General features: G+C 42.3%; 1 protein-coding gene across 6 annotated transcripts in view; it reads right to left on the bottom strand.

Moving 5' to 3' along the window:
- The window catches only part of casz1 (castor zinc finger 1), a 75,779-nt gene that overhangs the window by 7,451 nt on the left and 41,834 nt on the right, over positions 1-26,494 (bottom strand). For 4 of the 6 annotated variants that reach the window (XM_057363314.1, XM_057363315.1, XM_057363312.1 and 1 more), the window contains exons 2-15: positions 25,329-25,895; positions 19,151-20,021; positions 18,245-18,310; positions 15,725-15,815; positions 11,773-11,937; positions 10,133-10,305; positions 9,178-10,046; positions 5,905-6,037; positions 5,249-5,312; positions 4,383-4,570; positions 3,566-3,688; positions 3,059-3,376; positions 2,709-2,907; positions 1,499-1,670 (exon numbers count right to left, since the gene is read on the bottom strand). In XM_057363314.1, the coding sequence (XP_057219297.1) occupies positions 1,499-1,670; positions 2,709-2,907; positions 3,059-3,376; positions 3,566-3,688; positions 4,383-4,570; positions 5,249-5,312; positions 5,905-6,037; positions 9,178-10,046; positions 10,133-10,305; positions 11,773-11,937; positions 15,725-15,815; positions 18,245-18,310; positions 19,151-20,021; positions 25,329-25,895 (3,999 nt within the window). The remainder of the gene's footprint in view (positions 1-1,498; positions 1,671-2,708; positions 2,908-3,058; positions 3,377-3,565; positions 3,689-4,382; positions 4,571-5,248; positions 5,313-5,904; positions 6,038-9,177; positions 10,047-10,132; positions 10,306-11,772; positions 11,938-15,724; positions 15,816-18,244; positions 18,311-19,150; positions 20,022-25,328; positions 25,896-26,494) is intronic. The other 2 variants (XM_057363313.1, XM_057363317.1) reach the window with 1 other exon arrangement.

The raw sequence follows: 26,494 nt of genomic DNA, 5'->3' as shown, positions 1-26,494 counted from the left end.
CTGGTTTATACCGCTAACAATGCGACTAGAGAGATCAGAGACCTCACAAACCAGGAGAGTCTAGGGAAGGGTCAGAAACAAACAAGGGCTTGGGGCAGAAATGACACTAAAAGTGACAAAAATGCTCTGGATTTTACAATGTGAGGGTACAAAAATGTCTTTGAATTCTTTTCTATATATATATATATATATATATATATATATATATATACATATACTGTATATATTGTGTTCGGTTTGGTTGTTGCTTTAGTGCCTTTGTAATAAATATACTCTATATACTTTATATACTCTCATATGTATTTAATAAATTCAACTACTTAAAGGGACAGTTCACCCAAAAGTTCATGCATGACTCTTTCTTCTGTAAAACGCAAAAGAAGATATTTTGAGAAATGTCTCTGTGGTTTTGTGTCCATACTATAGACTTCAATGAAGTCAAATGGTGTTTGGTGACCAACATTCCTCAAAATGTCTTCTTTTGTGTTCTGAAAAAGAAAGAAAATCATACAGGTTTGGAATGACATGAGGATGAATAAATGAAGAACAGAAATTTTCGGATGAATTGTCCCTTTAACTAAACTATTTTAATGACATCAAAATGCTGAACATTTTCATGGAAGTGCGCAACATAGCGCTGTCTGAATATGGAGTAAAATAATACAAACTTTGCATCTGCTTGCTTGCGATGATGATCGAGGCTTGAAAAAGAGCAACACAAACAGACTGAGCTCGACAGGCACAGTAATTAACAAACATATGTAATTGCTCATTCCTGACAGGTTAAATATACCCAAGAAAACAACCTCCATTTGATTGCCTACTATAAATACTGAAGTATTAATGTATGACAAAAAGGCAGACACCGTCTTCCTAGGTCTGTTTTTTTATCTAAACGAAACGTCCCCAGGTTTACAATGAGACAGGGCCGTCTTTAATTCCGCCCAACGTGTTTGTTCAGAACAGTGTAAACGGTTGCTAGCTGACTCAGTGCAAACCGTGCAAATGACAAAATATCAATGCGCAGATACTAATAGGATAACAGCTTCTAGGAAACATACTCAAAATTCAATGAAAACGTGTGAAGCGCAGCCGTTTCGCGCCTGTGAGCCACACCAAGAAGAACGTAGCAATTAGCGACCTGGCGTGGGAAACGGTACTTTTACTGTTGCTGCCAGAGTCAATGAAGAGAATCTGTTCATAGCAGGTGATGCCACTGATATGAAATTACAGTAACATCATCTGCGATTTCACACCATCTCTGAATACTAACGGTGACTGCTGGTGAATAACATGAAAGTGTGATTTGAGTGAGAACGTTTGGAAACAGTGACTGATGTAATGCTGAGGTCAAGTTATTGAAGATAAGATATTTCATTCAGGGACAAAATGTGGCAAACGGTTTTCGGGCCAAAATTGTGGTTTGGCTTAAGACATGGGACAACATATTGCCAATAACAGAATGATTATTTTTATAATTGCTAGAGCTTGATCTTACCAAGTCTTCCACATTCTTCTCTCTTGGTGAAGTATTTGAACCCGTTGGCGGCGCGTCTCTCGGCTTTCTCGTGCTTCTTGATGTGCCACGGTAGTTTGGTGGTGATGTTGGTGACAAAGTAGCAGCCGGGTCTCAGGCAATGATAATGACCCCTCATGCGGAACTCACAGTGCTGTGAAAAACCCCCGGAAAAACACGGACCATCACACCAAACGTTCACGTCCCATAGTTATCATGCATTACATTCATCTGCAAGCATTACCAAACTGACCATCTTTCGAACCAAAATGAGGTCTGATGGTTTGTCAGAGCACTACCCTAAGCACCGAATGAAAGAAATAGGTTATGTCCACTCATTAAACTCTGGACAATTATTCAAAGCATGTGACAGGACCAGCCTCAATGAGATCTGAGGTTTGGGCCGGTAGCCACTGACCTCAATAAAAACGCACCAATTAGTTCATTTTGCGATTCGTCTATTTCTGAAACAGCTCTTTTATCAATTCATTAGTCTGTGCATGTGTGAATGCGTGTGTCCTCCGGAATGTAACCTGTTTCTGTACCGCCATCTGTTTCCAGAGAGGCAGTTCCCTCAGGAGCGCATAAACAGAACCCACTCTGCTCTGGAGAGGAGGGGGGCTCGGAGGAGCGGGGATGGGACACATAAATGAATTCATTTAAACAGGTTTTGCTCCAAATGTATGATGCAGGAAGGGGAGAGCTTTTTTCTATTAATGATGGAATTTTTGATGAAAAGCAAAACTTGTTTATTTTATACACCTTTGGGGTCTCCGCTGTGCGTTTCCTTTCATGTCTGCTTGGCGCGGAGAAACAAAAACGCTTTTTATAAATATGTACCTATGCTTATGTTTTCGGGGTAGTTTAAATCCAAAGATACACAAAATGTTGTGTGTTTAAAGACAAACAATGTTGTGTGTTTCTTGTTTTTTTAAAGACAAAAGTTGCCGCCACAATTCTAAGGTTTTGTGGGAGGGGCCTGGTAGTTGTTATGCGGTTGCTAAGGTGTTCTAGGTGGTTTCTAGGGTACTGCTAGGTAAACGTTTACTGGCCCAAGTCAAAAGAGTCCACAACTTCAATGTTAACATTTGGAATATATTTTTCGATTCAGTTACGTGCCAAAGTCCAATACATGTGTATTCAACGTGTTTGCTAACAAAAACAAAATAATGTTTTCTATACTATGGCTCACCTGGTTTGGACAGAGACACTGCAGAGAATAGTAGGCGAACTGGTCTCGCACATTCACCAGGTGGTTGCTGGGGTTAATGTGGTCCAGGCAGTGCGATTCAGCTTTGCCGGATGTTTTACACACATATTTGCAGTTTCCAAACAGACAGTGAAAGTGGAACTTATTGGAGTATTTGCAGTCAGTGGCCAGACACGGATCACTGAGGGATAAAAGCATGATGAAACGTCTGTCAGATATTTAAAACTCCGCAAAAGACATGGAAATACCGGCAGCACATATAAGCCATGTAAATCACTCCACCACAATATTATGAATTTCAAAGACAGGTTTATTACACAATGCCAACTCACTTGTCCTGGAACTGCAGGAAGCCGGGTTTGACCTGGGGCTTGGCGTTCTCCAGGGACGTGGTGGCCAGGGGGGAAGTGGCCGGCATACTGGGCATGGAGGCGGGAAGCTGAGGGACGGACCCAGCCAGCTGTTTCCAAGCCTGGAGAGATGGAGAAGAGCTGTACCCTCCCGACACAGCCAGGCTGGGCACGTCCATGGGAGGCGTCTTGGCCATGGAAATAGGGGCAGCCATGTGATTAGGGGCACTGTCGTTGGATTCCTTGCTCTCGTTGAATGGGGTCTCCGATTTAACCTTCAGGTTGGCCCTCAAGTGGAAGCTAATGACAGAGAGGTGCATCACCCATTAGATGTGTTGCAACAGAGCTGATAAAAATAGCAGCAAATTAACATTACTTCATCATAATCATGTAAATTGTGCGAGCGTGTGCCTGTGAACTTTAACATCAAAAACTCTGATGTAACTATATTATCTTTTTGTTTTAATCCATAAATGGAAAGCGACTCACTTGGCGTGTTTGATGGCGCCGTCCACCGTGCTGAAAAGAGCTCCGCAATCTTCCACCAGGCAATGGAAGTGTATCTTGTGCAAGAAATCACACTGAGCTTCACAGAAATCGTCAATGTCATACCTGAAAACATGCGTGAGAAAGGTCAACCGTTAAAGGATGAAATTGCTTGTAAATGGCATCGGTTATTCTCGGTTTAGCTCATGAGCATCTGACTTTGAGTAAGGTGATTCTTTAGGTGAACTACGCCTGTGCCAAAAACAACGGGACATTTTGTCAAGGCTTTGTAACTAAATATGTAACATCACATGCTCTAGATAAACTTTCTCTTTCCACATAACAACCTGAGAACAAACACTGCGGATGGCACTGACCAGCACATCATAAAGACAGACGGTGACACAAACCAGATGCAACAGAGGACGAGTGGCCAGGGAACGACTGGGTTTTCTGTCATGAAGGATCTACAGTATTTGGGTACACTGGGGTGATTTGTAGTAGGGTAGATGACAAATAACAAACCTATTAATTTTTTTCAACAGCAACTACAAACTGTATTAGGGAAAAGGTGTGTGTTTTTATCTGTTATAACTGGTAACTACTTCAAATCATTTTGACCATTTTAACCCTCTTTTAGCTTTTATTTGCAGCTTTCACTATTTCATTATCTGCAATTATTCATTTTCAAATATTTCATGTTGTCTTTTTAATACCTAGAATGTTTTGTTTTTATCTCTTAAATAAAATATTTTCAATTATATTTTCAATGGCTGAAGCATTAAATCTGGGAGTGATAAGAAAGGATCATGTCAGACACCTGTGCAAATAGGCCCTCCAGAGCTCAGCCGGTTTCTCCTTGCCTGACCTCTTCATCATCGCGCTGAAATACTGAGTTGCGTCTGAACCATCGATTGCTTGAGCTCCCTCCAGCTCTGACTTCAGATCCAACGTGTTGAAGAAGCCCGGATTCATGTGTGTCATCTGCACAGATGTAAACACGCATGTCTAGGCAAAGTTCAATATACTGTACAAACTAAACTGTATAACTTCAGTAATATTGCTTTGTGCAGTGTGCTTGGTTTGAGACTTCCTAAGTGTTTCAGTTACAAGTCTTGTAGAGAGAGAGAGAGAGAGAGAGAGAGCTTAGCTAAGCCGTCAGAGTGAAATTTCTATTTAAATCATCAAGGTAATGGTACATGCGCACCACATTTGTATTAGTCATACAAGATGTATGGTTAAAACAATGTCCATTTTAATCTCAGCAAAAACACACAACATTTAAATATCTGTTCGCTACCATTTTGTCTTTTTAAAAAATGAGGGTGACGGTCGCTCCTTATTCTCCGCACTGACTTTTTAATCAAATAATTTACAAAGTCCATAAATAAAGATAGAGCAGATGGAGAAGAAAAAGAAGAAAGCCAGAGGAAAAAAATGTGCGGAGAGTTCAAAACAGCTCATCAAAAAACAAACATCTCTATATATCTGCCGTGGCAACCGGCTCCTGCTTCATTATATTAATTTGTGAGCGCTGGGCTGAAATTACACTGTATGAAAAATGGCTGGAAAATTTAAATGATACAAACTCATCCTATTAGTGGTGAAACATTAAAAAACAAACAGCCCCCTCTGCATCCTGCTAATTTGTCTTGGGATGAAAAGCATTTGATGGATGAATCTTACCTTATTCATAAGTGAAGATAAAAGAGATGTATTTCCCGGTGCTGGGTGTCCGTTTGATTCAGTGCTGAAACATGCAAAACGAACAGTGTTTAGGCGAGATTTGCATGAGAACAGTAAATATTGTAATTTATCTGAGATTGTGAATATACAATGAAGAAAAAGGAAAAATGAAATGCGTCGTATGGCGTCGCATTGTAAACCGGGGGGTGGAAATTAGGGTTTATGCAAACGCGCTTTCATCTAAATGAATGCGCAAACATGTCATGCCTCATACTTGACGTGCATTATGAAAACAAGGCGACAAACGTTAGCTCCGATTTTTTATGATCGATTATGATGTAGTTCCTGCAGCGCAACTGGTAGGGCGATGCACGGGCAAAGCCAAAGTCATGGGTTCGAATCCCAACGAACGCACATACCCGTGAATGCTTCATCTGCCAAGCGAATAAATGTAAATTTGGCCTAGCGGTGGAAGGAGGGAGTGTGTAAATCTTCTCCTCCTTGATCACTCCACAGACCCACCTTGTGAAGGGGGTTTTAACAAGAGCACTCACAATAATTAACACAATACAGCATTATTTGAGAGATAAATCACAGCGGGGTGGGCGGGCACGAGTCGAGCGGCGCTGGGGGAGGGCCTGAGGATGATGGGATACCTGTGGTCTTTCTTGCTCAAGTCCAGGCTGTGCTCTTGAACGGAGTCTTGGGATGCCCCGGAGGCGCAGTCCATGGGTTCCTGCTTTACTTCGACCGGTTTAAACCGGACCATTTGAGCCGCCTGCCCGATCCCTGAGGAGAAGAAAAGAAAACAAAGTTAGCGTTGGTCAGCATTATTACGCTGTGACGAGATCCAATCTGACTTCTGTCCCGGCCGAGGAGAAGGCCAGGAGTGATAATTATTGCGGAATTATGTCAGGCCGACACGGCGTTTAAATGTTGATTGAGAGGCAGAGGGAATGAGGGAAAACGACTTCTTTCGGAGCAGCGCTTGTCACAACTCATTTGCCGGGCTGCCTCGTAACTGGTCATTAAGAGGCATGCTAATGCTGAGGGAAAGTGGCAGATTCGGACTGACCGCCCCTCCCTCCCACGGCCGCTTGTCCTTGTTGGCCCGGCGAGGGACGGCCGTCGATGCCACTGAGCGTGCCCGAAAGGAACATCTGCTTGTCCATCAGATTAGAGGTGACAGCCAATCAGATCAGTTCAAATAGCGTGACCTCTCGATCGGATTTTCAAAATAGGTATTCAGAAGATGTGGAGAATGCAGACAGGAGAGGAGAAAGGAGGCTGGGGCAGGGAGTGTTTTGATAAAGGTTGGCGAAAGAAAAAAGAATACAGTGACGGAAATGCGACCTGGCTTTTCCGCCAATCCCCAAATGATTGAAATATTAATTTGTCCTCAGGCTATACAGAGAAGGCCACGCTTTTGGTAGCCAGTAAGTGGTGTTTTATTAAAAAAAGTCCTGAGTGCTTCGGCAGTGATTGTGGGGGTGGCCTTTTTAAGAAACAAAGCCCACTGAGGAAAACTGACAGCTATCGCCTGCCTTGCCCTTGATCTTCAGAGGGTGTTAAACCATGTGAAAAACACAAGAAAACCTATAACAAACACCCTTGGGTCACATCTACACCCTTATACAAACACGGACTTTATCAGATGTGTGCCGCTCTTTGTTAGTCTTGTACACATTACAGGAGGTAAAATAATGACTCATTGTACTGTGTCGGCTTCAGGCGCATGGCTTCGTAACAAAGCCGGAAGGTTAGCGCACACCAGCACCTCTTGCTCGCCCTATTTCCAGTCTTCTGCTGTGTGTAACACTCATTTGACTAATTACCGCCTGTCTTCGCGCCTAAAACTACGCAGTTCGTCCACCTCCATTCAGCCCAAATCTGCAGTCAGAACGTGTGAGGCACGCGGTGCGTAGTTATGATGTTAACCTCTCCGAATAACTCTGCTCTACATCGGCCCGGCTGACATTAAGCCCAGCCCTCTCTCTCTTTCTCTTTCTGGCGGAGATAAAGTGCCCGACGTTAACAAGGGACGCTTAAATAACGGCCGCGTGAGGAGAGAGTCATTAAACCTTCAGCTTTGCCGTTTCTATGACAAAAATCGGCAATGATCTGAGGGAGCGAGAGAAAAAGGCGCGTGCGGCCGCGAAGCTGTGTTTTTCTGGAAATTATCCAAGAATAATGTTGTACTGTGTAATTACCTCAACAAAGTTACTGAACTCGTGAAAGATCATTTGTACTGGGTGTCTCATTAGCAAACCTTTCAGATTTCAAGATCCTCCCAAACACTCTGGGATAGGAAGCGAAGAAGTGAATATTCAACCAGGAAATAACGCCACCTGAGCAAATTAGCAGAGCCACTCTGCTAATACAGTAAGACAGAGATGTGTTTCTCGCAAATTGCCCCTTGACTAGAAAATAGAGTTTGGAAAAAACTAAGCTGTATGAAAATAGCCACAGTAAACATCATTCTCTTCTTTCTAACGCTGAGCTCTGACCACATCCTCTTCATATTTTACCCAAATGTCCTGTTCACACGTCTTTTCTGAGCAAACGTGTAAAATTAGCAATGCCGCATTACGATCTGCGTTCTCAACCATGTTGAGTGGGGATTTTTTTTCTCTTTATTTTTCTGCTTTATACTTTGTAGGACAGTCTAAGCATCTGTAAACTGCTAGCCACTGACATGTTACTATTACTATTACTATTACCCTTCTCTTTGTCTTCATTGAGAAGATCTGAGAGGTTCCTTAAGAATACACATGCCAGTAACAAAATGTGAAGACTATGACCATCTTGTGACAGCTAAAGCTCTCTACAAATATACATCAGCACACCCCTAAAGCAACATTCACACACATCATTAACCTGCCACAGTACAAAAGTACTATGGGACTACTATGTTTGCTTGGACACGGTGCACGATTTATTGATGTTTTTGGACAAGTACCACGTAAATACAGCAGTATTTGAATATATTAATCATTCAGTACCACAGTATCTTTACAGTAATGTACTCTGGCATTCCCTTCTGATACCATCACTGAACCTCAGCACTGTCTGATACTGAAACTTATTTGCTTACTAATCCAAACAAAGTCTTTATATACAGACAATAAATAAGTACTGCTTTTATACACACCATGAAAACCAGGAACAAAACACAAGCTACTGTTCATCATATGCACACACATGTATGCACACACACACACACGCGCGCGCGCACACGCACGCACACGCACACACACACACACACACACACACACAAGCACACACAGCCGCCTCACTGGAGCGCTGAGTCATTTCTGCTTCACCAGTTTCTGATATTTCTTCCTCTATATCAGAGTGCATATAAAAAGCTGCTTTGTACCTCCAATTTCTCAACTTAATATTATTCAAGCTCCATTTGGTTGGAACGAGTGCACGCTCAGATAAGAGGCCGGTTATGAGGAAGCATGTAGAACACAGGCCCTGCGATCCTCCTGAGAATGCTATTAGAGGCCGCTTTACAGAGCCCACTCACTAGTTCAGCACTTATCTGCTAATGGATTGTGGGTATCATGACAATGATCGCCGCAACAACAAGACTACAGCAGCAAACCAGCCCTTTCAAATTTTGCCCTAATCCTGAAATCAGAGATTTGTGTTCCGCCTGTGGACAGCGTGGGATGACCTGAACCTGCCCTTTTAGCATACGCACAGAGGAAAAGCAAGAGAGAGAGAGAGAGAGAGAGAGAGAGAGAAAATGATCCCTTAAAAAGATTTGTATCTTTCTCTTCCTGTTCCTTGCTAAATGATTTGAGTACAATTATTGTCATGACAACCTGGATGGGCGGAGCCTCATGCTGTATGTCATAACTAGGACTACATCTCGTATCCACTGTGACCCATCCCATTAGGTGATAATGACATAAACTCACCTGCATCCGGGTTAGCGGAGGGCTTCAAGGCAGCAGCAGCCAACCTGGCCATCATTGGAGAAATCAGACACTTGCTGGCCGTCATCTTCTCCATGATGGATGACGCGGCGAAGGAAGTCGGGGTGGAAGCTACAGTAGCAGGGGACGGGGCCCCAGTCGGGGTTGAGGTTTGTAGTAGAGAATCGTTAGGCATGGAGTTACATTGAGCTACGGAGGTGGCAGCTGAGATCAAACCAGCGGCCGTGTGTGTGAGCTGCATGGGCATTCTGGGAATGAGGGGAAAGAAGGGGTTGGAGGCCCCGGTCAGCGGACTGTTGGAAAGAGCCAAGGCCATGGGCACGTTGCTGGGCAGAGCCTGGGAGAGCAAGGTGGATATGCGGCTGACCGGAGGCAGCGCGGCGGTGGGCTTGACATTGTGGTTGGAGGACATTGTGGTGGTTGGAGTGGACATCAGGTGCGGTACTGTGGAGGACTGCTGGGTGGTTGGAGAAGCACTTAAGCTGGAGTTCTTGCTGCTGATGGCGGAGAAGTCCATGAGGTCATCGTTGCTTGACTCTTCCAGCTCCTCTTTAGGCAACAAGAAGGAGGAGCCTAGTCCCAACACGCCCGAGGAGCGGATGTGGCGTCGTTCGTGTTTGCGTTTGTGAGAGGTCATCTGGCTGGTGGAGGTAAAGGTGAAGCCGCAGCCTTGGCGTATGCAGTGGAAATGGTTGGTGGCTTTGCTGTAGACGCAGCCTTCGTACTTGCATTCCTCATATTTGTAAAACTTCTTGAAGCCGTCCTTGGCGTAAGCGTCATCTTTGATGTGATAGCTCTTGTGCTTCTCTATGTCACACTTGTTCTTGAAGGTGAAGGTACAGCCAGGGCGCCTGAAGCGGGAAAAATCAATCGATTAAACTGTAAATCTCACTACTACGTATTATCTAGCAAGAGGTCATTGCATACGAGCAGTCACCTGCAGTGGAAGTGGGTGGTCTTCTGCCCGTAAAACTGGCAGCCAACTGTCCCACAATCCTCGGTGGCCCGGAACCTCTGGAAGCCATCGTTGATCAGCTGTGCGTTTTTCTTATGGAAGTTCTCATGAGTCATGACATCAGAGGTGCTTGTGTACACCTTGTTGCAGCCCACCTGACAGACAGGAAATGAAAAAAAGCGCTTTCATGAAACAAACGTACATACGACCATGTGCGAGTTTCAGTTTGGTGCTTTTGATAAAAAAATGCTCAGTATGAACACAGTGGCTTGGCGCTCGAGTTCTCGTAGTCTGCAGGGACGTGAAAACAACATCTCTGAGATGTGACACAAAAATAGCTCAGTTTAGCGATGAACTCAATGTGGGGAGCAAAGAAACAGGTGACCTAAAAAAAACAAACAGGAAACGTTTTCTTTAAGATCTGAGTTTTGTTTAAAATGTACTCTTGAGACAACAACGCATAAAATGTGAAAACCAAAACCCTTTACCTCCAAAAAAACAGATGTGCGTTTTATGAAAACACCTTCAAAGGGATAAAAGTGAGGAGTTTTTTTCTCAAATGCAATATGCAAAGCATAGCATGGCGAGGTGGCGTGTGGTTGAAACCTTCTTCCATTTAAGGTTTTAAGTCTATATTAGAAGACCACCATCTCTGCTGTCTCTAAGAGCATAGAGACAGGGGGGTTGTTCGGGGAAACTGTCACTTACTTTGGTTTGAAAGGTTCTGTTACTCAACAGCAGCACTCAGGAGCCCTCTGGGCAGCAGAGGAACACGAACTAATGTTTGAATTAAAACCAGCAATTGTATATCATCTCTGACACTTTTCAGCCGTGCAAACGGGGTAACTTGGCCATATTCAGGCAAACAATGAAAAAAATGCCACTCTGTTTTTTTCTCCGTAAATCAGGAGAACGGGTGCCAACATCTGCCTGTTCTCACCGCTGTTAAAACAAGAGCTGAAATGTCTAATAACAATTACACCGTTACGGAGGTTTAAAAAAGGAATATATCTTAAGCCCGGGCCACGGCTCCCGGCGGCAAAAAAGCATTCTGCTCGGTGACACCTTGAAAATAAGCAGATGTAAAGAATTAAACAAATCTGGTGGGAAATAATCTTCAACTCTCCACTTGGTACTAAAAAATGAAAAATGTCGAGTTCATATAAACAACTAACCGAATTTTATCCATGCCAATAAAGGAGTGAGAGAGGGGCGAGGGGAACAGAGGAGGACCTGTTCATCCTTTTTATTCCGGTTGGATTTACTTTATGACAACTCCTGTTTTATGAACAAAAACATCTCGCAAATGGTTACATAAAGGAGTATGTAGAAGAACTTTATCCTTTTAAACTCAAAAGCCTCCAAAGTTTCAGAAATACCATCAAAGATATACTAAGAACAATGGGGAAGAACATTATTCTTGCCACTGCCAAAATGCAAAAGCTTGTTGCATCCTGGCCTGCAACATAGGCAAACACTGTAGTGATTTCAAATTCATTCAGAAGAGGGAAAATGTACACAACTTACTAACATTTTCACAAGCAGGGGTGCCAAACTTTGCACAAGTCTGTGTAAAGGTGAATATGCATTATTTTTGCATAGGGGCTTTTCTTTTGGTTTACCTGCATGCAGTGGTAGTGGGTGCTCTTGCCGTTGAGATGGCAACAGTGGTAGTACACGCTGCAGTCATCCAGTGGGCTAAAGCGCATGAATCCGTGCTGCAGGGAGTTGTCCCGCTTCTTATGCATGTTATAATGCCTTATCACATCCTGCTTACTGGTGAATCTCTGTCAAAACACAACACACAGAGTTTGTATGGTGGTGGAGGAGGAAACCAGCAGTGAGTTGCTTTATTACTCTTGCAACAGCTGCAGAGCACTGCAAACAATTGCAGCCAGGTGGGCAAATGGTTCATATCACTAGAGATGGTTGCAGCTGGTATAGTCAGGATTTCATTTTACAGCATCGCTGTAGCACACAGCACAGGGTCCTTGGAATGGTCTCGTACACATTGTACACAAAGCCATTTGCGCTTTTACCAAACTCTGAATATTATCTTTCTGTGCGGCGTTTTGGTAAAAAATGATCTTTAAATCACACTAGGTTTCAAAATCAATCATGTTGGCATGATTAAAAACACTATCACCCGCTTTTATTCTGGACGACCCTACGGGTAGTGTGCCCTTCCTGCAGTGCCCTTTAAAAAAGCAAAAATGCCATTTGGAATTCACCCGGACTAACCATACCCTGAAACTCACCTCGATAATTAACCAATATGTACTGTGGCACGTACAATGGCGTAAAGTTGACTCATATCAAAATGACCTGGCCCATCTCTTTACGCACTCAACGCATTGCATTATGACTCAGAAAAGACTCCGCTCACCGTGCTCAGTTCTTATACGAATCTTTGCAGTACTCGCTTCCAACAAAGGCTCCCAAGCTAGCGTGTTTATACTTTACGTTTCGCCATTTGTAATTAAGATGGATCGCTTGACATGCGAGATCACAGTTGCGATATTCACAGCTTCTGAAAAATCATGTTCCATGCAGATGGTTTTCGAACGTGCACAGGGAAAAAACAACAAACAAACAAACGAGGCAACCAAAAAATGTTTCTCTTTTTAATTCCCCGTCTGAGATATGATTCCATTTTTAATTAAAGTATTAAAGCGCAGTTTTGTGCGAGGTTAGACGATAATAATGAGGGAATATGCTAAAATACCCCTTCTCGAAATTAAAATCTCCTACAGCGTGGAGCAGTCGGAAACAAAACGAAGCGATGTGAGTAAAAAAAACTCACTCTTGAGAGATCGGTGCAACCAAATCTGCAGTAATTGGGCCTGAGCTAATATTACAGGAACTGAAACCAGAGTAGCTGAAATCAATGAGCCTATTCAAACTTAAATCCATATTTTCTACATAAATGAGCAACAGGAGAGAAAGAAAATATGACAGAAACGTCGAAAAAGCAAAACCTCACTGAGTATCTATCAGGCTTATCTTACAGGTAAATAAAAACTAGATTTATAAATATATACTCTTTTAAATATAGCCTTGATTTTATTACCGTTCCAAAAGAAGAGAACTGTATATATGATATATGAGCCAACTTATAACAAACAGTGATGACAGGTATTTGGGATGTCGATGCTCAAATAAAAAGAGATACCGATCATGGTTGGCCACACTGAGCAGAACTGTAGAAAACAGCAGGAAATTGTATCAGTTGGGCTTCTGGAGGTCTGCGGCACATGGATGCGTGGACATTTATTTTAAGATTCCCATCACATTGCAGGATGAACGGCCATGAAAGGAGAGGCAGGGCCGGTGTGCAATAGAGCAAAGGTTGGCAACAGCGGGATAATATTCCAGCACTGTCATGTAACATTATAACATTTGAAGTTATCAATTCCAAAAAGTTCATCCGAGCCTCACCTCTCTGCTGGGCTGTGCACAGCCTCCTGTCTGTCATGACTAAGTTCTAGTCAACTGTAGGGCTGGCAAGTGCCTCCCTATACGATACATATCACGATAGATGGGTCACGATACAATATATTGCTATGTATTTCGATACGATACACATTTGCGATATACTGCAATACTTTAAGTAGAAAATGTAAAAAGTAGAGCTAGAAATACAACATGCTGTGCACCACCAGGGGGTTTTCTGTAAGGATAAGTATCAAAACATCTCTAACCTCTGCAGAGTGGCCATGATGTGTGATGCATGGACCTTTAGATCAGAGGTTTGGGTTCTCAAACTGTGGGTTGCGCCCCTCAAGTGGGTAGCACAGGGGAATAAGGTGGCTCATGCAAGTCACTGGCTGTTGTGGTGCATTACAGTTAAAACACTGAACATGGGCAGTATAACACCCCTGCTTCATCCGTGCTGTAAATGTGCTGGTGTCACATCCGTGAGAGCACAATAAATGTCATTGTTACTTTTCTTAATAAACTTTTTGTCTAATGCACTGCAGTAGCCAAGTGACTTGTGTCATGACTTGCGAAGCATACAAACAGCATTATTTTATATAACTCATCACTCCATAACTTATTTTGAAAACCAAAGCACACCCACACATCAGCTCTGAGAGCTCCAAGCGTTCTTATATTTTTCGCCATGCTCGCTTCCACTTACTTTTGGCTGTATGTATATGACATGATTTTAAAAAAATGATCGATAGTAGAGGTATCACTATCGAAAAAAAAAAAATTGCGATAGTTGCATTTATCGATATTTTTGCACAGCCCTAGTCAACTGCGTTTACATGCATGAGAAAACTTTTATTTTATTTATAAAAGATTTTATTCAGTATTTCCAATACAGTGTATTCCAGCGTTTCGACTTAATCGATAAATGACGTGCATGTAAACACGCTCAATAAATACAATTCTCAAAACAGACAGTTTCAAAGGGAATTTCTGCCAGCTCTTCTAACCGTTTGACGAATTGTTCTTGAATAACAAGAGGCAGCCTGCTGGGCTGCGTGAGTCTCCATTATGTGCAACAGCTGCCCTGTCGTCTTCGGCAGGAATCCTGGATGTTTATAATGAAAAATGTAATCAGATGATTAAAAATGAAGTGGGAGATTATGACTAGAGAGCGCTTGATGGACGGAAAACTGAGCAGCTCTCGGCTGCAGCGGGTTTTTTGATGTCCCCGACAAATGTTCCCGTCTTTTCCTGCGCTTTACTGCCATATGCGCACAAGCCGCTGCTGTCTGCGTTCTGATCTGCTTAATTCCGATTTTGCCGCGCTGAACATGACAACTTGCAGGACATGGAACATCTTAATAATGTGAAAGGGGATTATAAGTGGCCCAAGGGTATTAGCAGATGTCCTCAGGAAAAAAGAAGGCATCTTACTATTAACCAAACAAAAAGGAAGGCCAATTGTCTATTTGTGCCCTCATTTGTGTTAAACCAGTACGGTGCAAATATTTTCTTATAACTGTTTTCTTCTTTACATTTTAATCATCAGTTATCTTCTTTTACTGCCAGGAAGTGATGGGATAAAGGTACAGGTGAGGTTTAAAATTATGTTGTGACACTCTCAATGTTATGTGGCCGCTCTTATGTGGCAGGTGTTTGGTTTTAAAACAGAGAGGAATGAATGTTCAGGGGTGTTGAACCGTGGCTGTTGCACTGCAAAATTACCCGGCTGACATCATCTCATTTATCATCAAACGGGTACATGTATATGTCCTACAGTATATATATATATTTGTTTCATTCGCAATATGTTGCCTTGTACTTGTACATGTACATGTGTAATGACAATAAAGTTGAATCTAATCTAATCTAATCTAATCTAATCTAATCTAATCTAATCTAATATGTATCTGTACTGTATGTAACAGAACTAAATGAACATTGTATTTTAAAAATTAAAACTATTTTTGTTTTTATAACAATGGCTCTTAAATAGTCAAATGACTCACAGTTCATTAAAAAAAGTGTAATATGTTGCAGTTCCTTGTTAATTTACCAATCAACTACAAAAACTAGCTCCACTTTTTACTTTTAGCTGAACGGGTGTTCATTTTACACCCGCCTGTGACTTGAACTCACCTGATAGTTACATTCAGGGTCCATGCAGTGATAATGCTCTCTGTACTGGTAAGCACAATGCACATGGCCACAGTGCTGGCTCCCCGAGAACCTACAAACAGAGCGGAATTGTTATATTAGAGTCATTGTTAGTGTTTCGACAAAAGATTCATTGTTTATGCAACACACCGATAAATAAGATTTCAGAATCATCTGGTGAACAAGAGATCATTTTCAAAAAGAGTGTTTTTTTGCTTTTTCTATTCCGTTACCTTTAACAATGTGGGGGCTGATCTTGAAAGGGCAATTTAGCCTTTTATCTCCGCTTGATAGATGCACTAACACTGACAGAGTCATCTTCACGGAGCCATTACCAAGAACTATAAACACACGCAGAGAAAACAGGCCTACGCTTCCACGACCATACGATTGCAATTCGCTCTCCAGCCACAGCAATCTCCACCAAATTAGTTCCATTGCCTTCAAAGGCACTAGGTAGACTCTTATTAAACTGTAACCCCCGACATAATTCACTCATTTGCTCGTGCTTTAAGCCCTGCCAAATCAGCGTTGGGCTCTCCAGGTTAACAGCCGATGCTTTAATCAGAGAAAGGTTAGGCCTAATAGAAAGGTTTGAGTGCGTCTCCGCGCGGCTTCCTCCTCTCCGACTCGCCCCGGTCTTCCGTAGATTGGCGGCGCTTTAAAGAGGCACATTTCCTGAGTGTTTACAGGCTGATTATAACCCCGACGATGATGACTGTTAAAAACCTCCAATTACAGCTCAAAACACACAAATAAACATTCGCACAGCCGCTGCCAAAAGCACCATCTGCTGAAGCCGAGAAAAAGCTAAGTAATAGAATTTTTTTCTCCCTACTGCCTGGATTATCCCCAGACTGCTTTTACAAATCACTTTGCTGAGTTCATTAAGCTAATTGAATGGCGAATCCACTACCTGCTAAACGTGGGTGGCGTTCGGTAGGGCGGCGGACGCTCGGGGTGGAAGCGTCTGCTTCGCAAAAAAAAAAAAAAACGAGACTACAACGCAGGCTGCGTGAACGCTCGCATGGGCCATGCGCGTGAATTAAACCCACCCACCATTAGCGGGCCACTCAAACATTCCAGGCCCTGTTTACACAGAGCCCCCCCTGGGATGGCAGCCCACCCCGGCAGTATTGCTGTGCCTCTGGACAATTCCCACTTGCCGCGTCAGGGGGCTAATGGGCCACGCCGCTATTCAGCGGCAGATTAAATATTAATATCGCCACGATACAGAGATTGCTGCACATCTCCCGTCACAATAGCGACACGCCGATCAAAGTTTTTCCGCGATAGTGGGTACATAAAAGCATTTAGGAGGGAAAACAGTGACTAAACACTAGCAGGGAAGCTCTTTAAACATCAAACCGCGGCAGTGAGGGGAGATAAAGAACTTTTTCCCCTCATGTGGGGGGAAGGTGGGTGAAGACAAGTTTACAAAGCTGCTTTTTAGCACGACTGTTCTCTCATTAGCGTGGATGACTTCCCTCCACCCCACCCAACCCCGATCCTTCAACAACCCCCCCAATACACCAGGCTGCGTTTGCCCTTTTTTATGAGCCCTCGTTTTCCTTTTTCCCCTCCTCTCTTTCCTTTCTTTTTTTCCCAACACGGAAATTGAAACTGTATCTGGGCTTATCTACTGCCTCCCCGCGCATCAACTGCCGAGATGTTTAGACAAATTTTATGCATTATGCAGTGCAAATATCAAAACAGTTCTTGGCAGTGCCAGCAGAAGCCTCATTAAAAATTCCTTAATTAAATCTTCTTGCAAAATGTAATCAGTCCAAGGAGGGTTTTTGTGTGCGCACAAGGAAGTGTGTGTGTCTGTTAGTGGCAGGGCTTTGATTTGTGGCCTTCATGTTACGGCTTGGGAGAGTAATCATTAACGCCAAAGCCACTTTGCCTTTTGAAACGCTGTTTTTTCTCTATTTAAGGCTTGAATAAATAAACAAATGATAATCACCTTTCTACTGGCGCGACAAAAGGAACACAGAAGCCGATATTGGAGTGTGCTGCGTCTATCGTCGTGCTTTGTCTGGATTCGTGAGTGCCTGTCATTTAGTTGATTCAGTATCTTCATTTGAAGTGTAGATATTAGAAATGAAAGCTTCAACTATCTGTGAAGACATGCCCGATGGCACACGAGCTCGGCTAAAAAATACACAAAGCTCACTGTGACCGTGTGTTCCCTAACGTGTCCAGTGTTTTCACAAACATTTCTTGCTGTTTGCTCAAGATTTTAAGGAGCGGGGGCGTCTCTGTACACACGGAGCGTTTGCATTGGCAGCGAATGTGACACTGGCAAAAAATGACTCGCTTTCTAGCCCTTAATTCAATTAATTTTCCTTAGTCCATAAAGCTGGCGTGCTTACGAGTAATTTATCGCCCGCGCGGAAAACGTATTTTCGCAAATCTCCGTCCTACTTTATTAAAGCGTAAAATATGTCCTCAATTAAAGGATGTTGTGGTGAAGTTTTGTGAGGGGAAGGATCTGCATACCTGGCGATATATTTCTGGTACACGTTGATGTCCTCAGGCGCGGGCTTCTCCACAGGAAGGCCGTTCCTATCACAGCATACAGAAAGAAAAAAAAGAAAGGATTAATGGTATGTGTCCCATCTGTAATAAAAACAAACTGACACAGTGTTTACTTATGAGTCATTTCAAAGTTTGGACTATCAATATACATTTCCTCAACGTAGCGGCAGTGTGGTTGGAGAATGAATCAAGGAGGTACATGCACTTTGATGCATAGCCTCCAAACAATGAAAGCAGAGATGGGAAAAAAGTTTCTGAATGCATAAATTATTCATGTATGTTTTGGGAAAGTGAACAATTGCAAAGATGAGGGGTGAGGGGTGAGTGTCTTTTATTTTGTTTGATTGGCCCTTGCATGAGGGATGACTGGGTTGTAAGACATTGAGTTTGACTACGGTGAGAGAATTTGTTACAGTCCAAATTTCATTGAATAAACATTTAAAGGAAAGACTTCTCATCGCAGCACATTACAATCTGTGTGAGGCATTTTTGTATACCAGGTGGCGGCAGTTCTGTGGCTTTAACCTGAGCAGCTCCATGCTGGAGATGACCTGAGTTTAATCTGCCTCTTTAGGGCTGGTTCTGACAACAAATCACTGTGTGTGTGTGTGTGTGTGTGTGTGTGTGTGTGTGAGTGTGCTTGCACATGGCCACAATGCCTGCTGCTTTGGGTCGCTAAGGGACCACATTATAACAGTTTCAAGGTTCTTGCCATGACCTGCCTCAACTATTGACAAAGTCAAGCCAAATCAAGGCGAGAGTGCCAAAAACTTCCCAACAAACTACATTATGACTCAAAAGCGCATTGCGAAAGCCATCACAACAGTCCCCTGAAGTTTACAGTTTTTGTTCTGTGGATTGTCTTACTTGACTGAGGAGACGGTTCCAGTAGTGATCGAGTCAGTCTTGGAGAAGCTGGACTTCATGTAATCTGTGCCAAAGCCCAGGTGGCCCGCCTGGTCTACTGGCAATCCCGGAGTCCCCACGACCCCGGCGGGGGTAGCTGTGTTGATGACTGGCGTGCCCGGAGTCCCCGATGTAGCTGGGAGCACGCCTGGCATCATTGGAGGGTCAACCTTCCCCGGGATGAGCTTCTGGATGTTTCGTACATCATATTTTGATGGCCTGCCAACCTTGCCAGTCTTAAATGCGATAGCCCCGCCCATGTCAGGGTTGCCCTCTCCTGGTTTGAAGAGGTGCAGGAATTTGACATTCTCCAGGTCGTACTTGGAGGGCCGCTTGTAGGAGTTGCCGTTCTGCTGTCTAAGACTCTCGCCCATCTTCAGCTTCTGGATGAAAAAATCGTACTTGGAAGCCCGGGTTGCCAGGTTCTGGATGTGTGAGGGGGTGGTTGTGGGAGCGGTAATGGAGCTTTGCTTGTTGTTCATTCCAGGTGGAAAAATCTGCCCCTCTGTTACTGAGAGGGCTGGATGGATGAGGTTGGCGCTCTTCTCCTGTGCCATTTTGGAGTTGGGCTCTTCGGGTTTGCTGTGCACGGGCCAGGGTAGGGTCTCTCCGGCCTTTAGCTTACGGATGTACTCCTCGTACTTGGAGAAGCGAGCTCGACGGGTGGCCTCCTCGCTGCTCAGGGAGGATGGGTCTGAGGTAGCTGCTTTCAGCTTCTCAAAGCTGATCTTCTTGGCCAGCTCATCCCGAACCTGCTGGTCATCATAGCCAAACATGTGTAGGAACTCGTTCATGGTGTTGGCGGCATAGTCCTGCAGGGCAAAGGCCTCCCCTACAAAGAACAAGATAAAAACCAGAAGATAATTTATATACAGATATATGTACTGTATATGTTTTCTCTTTGATAAAAAAGAAAAAATTATAATGAAATAAAAACAACAACAAAAAACATTTTCTGTATAGAAAATAATTTCACATTTTTCTATTTTACTTATACTTATAATATAATACTTATTATACTATGCTATATTTTACTAACTATTTATTTAATTGATTTTTTGTGTTTCTATTTCAAGTTTGAAAAATATTTTATTTTGAAATTTCATAAGATTTATACTTGGTTAAGTCCAATTTTAAATAATGACTTTCACAATACATATAGTAGACAGCTATGTCAATAAAAAAAAAAAACTCAAAAAGATGTGCTAGAAGTGCCTGAAAAGTCAAATTATCTTCCCCACAAGAAGGACGAAATGCATTAAAGATGCAGTTTAATTGCATTATCACGAGACGTATTCTGCACCATTAACTTTCATACAAGTCTGGGGAGAAAGAGGTCAGGAAAGATGCTAAATGAGAGGACTTGGGTTAAAAGCATGAAAACTGCTCTACTCGCTGCTTAACCAACCCTTATTAAAACAAAATTACTGCTCCTCAGTTTGCGTTCTCTGTGTGTACGAGCAAGAGGCGCACAAACCCCTCTGGCACCGGCGCTCTTAGTTCTTGGCTCCGATATGGTGTTTACCAGAGCGCACGAATGTAAAAAATCTCATCTCGTCTCAGTTTGTCTGTTATGAAAGCTACCCTGGTACAAGAACAACATTCTGGATGACAAACTTTGGACAGAGGTGTCAGATAAATTCCCTCTACCCCTGGCAGGACCCCAGCCCCGCTTCAGACCTTTTCTCCATTTATTTAATTGGATTTTTCATCGCTGGCCAAACGAGACGGTTAGAGGTAACATTAGCCACGGTGGTGGTAATTAATACTAAAATATTTCAGCTTTGGTCTCATATTTCTATGTTATTGCTAAATCGGTCTCTCGTCCGTGCTTTTCACATCTACTTCTCAGCATGTAAAATAATCCCCAAATTTCCATTGCAGCATTGGGGCTAGTCCTCTCCGTGCCACATCAGTATGAAAGGCGATCCGCGAGATCGAAAGGGCATGAAATTTTTAAGAGAAATGTATCAGGTATTTGAGAGGAAATTCCCACCGCTTTGCTATGCATCATTTTATCATCAAATCAGCAGCTTCTTCTGTGTTTAAATACATTGTTTCATCGCATGCTGAAAGGTTAGAGCTTCCCGTCACCTCCCGAATTAACTCACTTTCTCACTTCTGTACTGTTTCGGGTTGTACAAGTTTGTTCTGAAACTTTCAATGAACAGGGTTCAATATACACCCTGTACCATTAACACTACATGAACATTAAATAAACATATTAAATGAACAAAAATGATTTAAAAATCATATAAAATGTCTACACAAGAGATTTGTAAAGCTTTACGGGACACTGTAGTGTATCATATTGTGCTATTTTAAGTATATAAAAATAATAATTTTATGGGAAAACGTGCCAAAGACTGAAAAATGATGTGCTATTTATACCAACTTAATGAGGGACATTTGATGCTACATCCCTTTAAACTTCAGCTTGGCGGTGCAAGACTTCAGCCATAAATTTGACATCCAGTGACTGTAATTTTGTATAGGTCATGACTGCTTCGAGAGGTTTTGTCAGGTCATGAGATCGTACACGGTTTTGAAGTCAAAACAAGCTCTTTAATCTCTGTCCCTGAACACTTTCCAAGGGCAGCAATCAAAGACACTCCTGCTTTGGGTAATTGGACTTATTCCACTGTAACTTCTTTCACACATTTGGGAAACTCCCTTTATTTTCTGACAGAAATCCCCCATTTCATTTGTAAGCGTTAATGTGCTATCATTAGCATTATTGTTAATGTCAAAGGGCATCTGCAAGATGTTATCCCTGTTGCCTTTATGCTACTGTTAAAGAGACGGTTCACCCAAAATAAATATTCTGTCATCTTCATGTTACTCTAAAACTGGATTTTTTTGTGGGATATTAAAGCAGTTACTGGAAGAATGTCCAAATTAGTATTTTCTATACAAGCGGATAAAGACTGGAGGTGGGCAAAAATTCTGTAAAAAAATAAGCAATTAAAATAAAGTACAGATTTTAGACAATTACAAAATATAATCTTTTAGGTAAACCGTCCGTCACTTAAGCAGTTATTTTGGGGGTGAACCGCCCCTGTAATTCTGAAACGTGTTGACAGTTGTTGACATTAGAAACAATGCTGTTTGTACTCCAGACAGAAACACTAATAGCAGTAGTAATAGTAGTAGCAGGTAGTAACAGTAGACAGTACGAGATGTCTAGCATGCTAGTGGGCGGCTCTGTACGTGTTTAATAGACTATCAGTGTCAGGAGAATGGTTGGATTTAAACTGCACACATTATGCCAGGACCTAAGAGGAGATAACCTTTTAAAACAGCATGTAAATGAGTTTTCCCCCTCATCCTTATCTCACATGCTCCAAATGATGTCATGTGCATGTGGTTGAAAAGCCACGGCTTTGGGGGAAAGGTACGATTTGCCTGGCTGAACTCCCAGCTCCCTCTCTTCCTCATGTCACAGGAGAGTACAAAAAAGAAGTGCTCCTAATCTCGCCACTTCACGCAGGCAAATTCCAGTCTGTGACAAAGCCCTTGTCTATGTTTGAGGCAATTAAGGTAAATTTTTTTGCTCCGTGATGTGATAACAAATAGGAATTATATCTCTTTTGGGCTGACCAAACATGGCCATCAGAGACAGGCAGATTCTGTCTTCATCAAGGGGTTGATAAGAACAAATAGGCAGGAATCTATATGGACCTATTAAGGGCTCATTGACAACACTTTTACAAGTTACTGATGACTTTTAAAGTTGTGCTTTCAAAATACACATTTTAATGCTGATTTTTAAATTTGGTTAAATTCAGACTACAAAAGGCAACAAACTGTCTCAATAATAGATAATGTACGGTGTGTGTTTGTAGTCATTTTACAGCATTCGATTGAGGCTCATCCAATCAGAATTCAGAGTTTATGAGGAAATTATATGAACGAATCAAACGCAAATCAAGACAGCTGACAAAATATTTAAAAGTAAGACAATTACTTTCAAACCATTTTAATACACTCTAAAAAAAATGGTGCTATAGTAATATTATGACTATATAGTATAGTATAATATGAACGAGGTGCTATATAAAACCACTGAAGAACCATACGGTGCTATATAGCACCTCGGCCACCCCAAAGAACCTCTGAAGAACCACTAAAGCACCAAGATATGGTTCTATATAGCACTAAAAGTGGTTCCCCTATGATTACGAGCAAAGAACTACTTTAGTGCTTATTATATATCTTGGTGCTTCAGTGGTCCTTCAGAGGTTCTTTGGGGTGGCCGAGGTGCTATATAGCACCTCAGTCATCCCAGAGATCCCCTGATGAACCACTGAAGCACCAAAAGATGGTTCTATATAGCACTGTCCCCTATGATTACGAGCACAGAACCACTTTTAGTGCTATATAGCACTATTTTTTTAAGAGTGATACTATAGAATATAAAACATACTACACTATATAATATATTAAAATTATACACAAATACATATTTTTTAGTTTAACTATTAAACTAATTGTTTTAAACTTGAACTTTATTTTACAAAAAAACATAATCAAGACTGAAACAACCAGCTGTAGTCTTTTCAATGTTATTTTTTGCGCGATCCATCGTTAAGCGGGTTTGAGAAGAACGAGACGCATCAGTCTTCGGGAAAAGCATTCTGTGATTTTATGCTGATAGCGATTCTGCTCAGTCCCCTGATGTGAGGAGTTAAATGTTTTGAAGGTCGCAGTTTCTCTCATTGATCTTGCGATGTTTGTTAATTACATTGTCACTGATGTTGTGAGAGATAATTAAGCCACTATGTTTATATGCATAATTATGTGCGCTCTGCATCAGCCTTTGAAAGACAGCAGCGCGAGGGAAGAAAAAATATTTTAATTGTGAGCCACGCGCAGTAACATGGCAGCATAGATGCCCTAGTTACAATCAACAAAGCGAGAGAGGAGGGGAAAAACAACTCAAGACAGGAGTGGTGACTAATGTCTGTTCACTGCAGTCTTCAAACTGCCTTTTCTTCGTTTGAGACGCAAAGCAGTCAGGGACCAGGGGGAAGCAAAGGTGCAGCTTGTTTCTTGACACAAACACATATTTATAGACAGATGTTTATGACCATGAAATAAACACAAAATGACTAATTAAAACCACAAAGCACCCGCGTTTGCCGGAAAATGCACAGTTTTCTCAGAAGCCCCACTTCTGTGATGGCCGTGTGGTGCTTCAACCATGAGAATGAAGAAAAAAATGTGTAGCAATAAAAAGACTGAAAGAGAGAAAAAAAAAGTAAACCAACACTAACCTGATTTCGACAGCTAAAGTATCTGTGAAAAAGATACTTTCACCTAAAGTGAAACGTCTTATCTCCTTTTTTTATCTACCATAGTTTGTCAAGATGTTTGTTGCACACCTTTGTTGAGTCTTGCAGTTTTATGGAGATAAGCCAGGGGTGAAAGTTCAAGTTTTTACGGTGGGGATTGTGCTGGTTTCTGCACATTTTGCTTATCACTTTTGAAAAGTGACAATGTGCATGCTGCGCTATCTACACGATCAAGTTGCAAATTCAGAAGAAAATGCAGTGTTTGTTTTTTAACATGTTGATTTAAAGAGCTTGCATTTACTATCCTCTCCTCTTGTCAAGGTAAACCACAGGGTGAAACTATCACGTACAAAGCAGCGCAAAACTGATTCTCGGCTGCGTGCATTAGTTGGGCTTCTCATGTACTTGAGACTTTATTTAACCTGAATCTCAAGGATTCAGAGATTGTGAGATAATCTCTTGAACTGAACTGAGTCGTGGCAGAGCGGGATAGTGTGTAATCGGTTTGGGTGGTGGTTTCGAGAGTTTATTAAAAATAAGTCTGATTGTAATATGTTGCCTAACTAGTCTATCAACACACATGGTCCCTTTGCTACATATAGTGAATGATATTTTGTTGTTTATTCTTCCTATTTTCACTTTTGTTTATTGGTTCTATGGAGGGGGAAAATGCTTTCTTTGAAAATTGTTCCACAGATCTGCGGCTATTAATTCCTGTCAAAGACTTGTGATTATGCTTTTAAAAAGCCCCGGTACAGTACGACTAGACATCGCTGAGCTGACAAAAGAGATGTTATCTTTCTTGCACACTTTGTTTTAGATAAAATAAAAGATAGAGATTATACCTGGTGAAGCAAAGGGAGCCTGTCGAGGGGGAGCGTCACTGGTGGGCTGGAAGCTGTCGTCTTTTTGCGGGCTGCCCACTGAATCCCTGTCCTCATGATAACTGCCCTCATGGGACCCGGGCATGGTCTCTGCTTCTTCTGTGTTGTCCTCATCGTCACTGCAGCCTTTGGGTTGCACCATGTAGACACCCACAGGCGGACCATCGCCTCCATTGGGTTTGAGTCCCCTGTGTACAACCCCGTCTAGGGACTGCGGATCGTCAGCGTACTCGCCGTTCACCCACTTCTCGATGGCCTCACGCCGTTTCTGGTCCTCCTCCAAGCTCTGGCCCAGAGTCAGACCCTCTGGGAAGTCGTTTTCAGGCCTGTCGCCTTCATCATAGTGCAGGCTGCCCCGCTCGCTGTTGTCCACTAGGTCTGAGTCTCCCTCGGCGTTCTGGGAACTGCCGTCGTACACCACCTGCCGGCTTAGCTTGGCACAGATAGCGTTCAACTTTAGGCCACCCTTCCTTTTGGCGGCCATCTTGGATTTTCCTGAGGTCTTTTCAGTGCATAAACTCCTCTCAGCTATTGACGGAGAAAGAGAAAACAATAATTTTGTGGTAAATGTCTGTTCAGAAACAAAGGATTTATGGGAGTAGTTCACAGATAATGACGGAACGAGAGTTAACAACAATGATTGTACCATCTTCGAATATCACACGCAAACCGCAATGCATCTCACCAAAAAATGAGGAACATGTTTAATTATTTTAACTTGTTTGCAACTATTAAATACTTCACATGGCACGCCTTTTCTACAACAATAAAGAGTTGAACGAACAAAGTTACATGCATATTTATACGTTGCAGATGTCACGCCATGTATGAGAAAGTGTGAGAAAAAGGCAAAGAGCTACTAAATAGCCTGCAGAATCCAGGCTGAATGCCATCAATACAAACTGGGATGTAAGGACAAAAAAGTGGGACGCATATACTGTAAACCTTATCAGCCTTCCTCATAAACTAACTAAGTGATGTAACATTTGGCCAATTAAACATCTGAAAAGCAGTCGAAAATATCTTTGTACCTAAAAATGAAAATTCTGTTATCAGTTCACATCTTTGCTATGAATGACACTGCGCTTTCAGATCTCGCTTTAACAATGCAAAGTGTCAACACAAGA

The sequence above is a fragment of the Triplophysa rosa genome, linkage group LG21 (assembly GCF_024868665.1).
Source record: "Triplophysa rosa linkage group LG21, Trosa_1v2, whole genome shotgun sequence".
Taxonomy (NCBI): domain Eukaryota; kingdom Metazoa; phylum Chordata; class Actinopteri; order Cypriniformes; family Nemacheilidae; genus Triplophysa; species Triplophysa rosa.
Note: the sequence above shows the minus strand (reverse complement) of the source record. Positions and strands in the feature narration are given on the sequence as shown.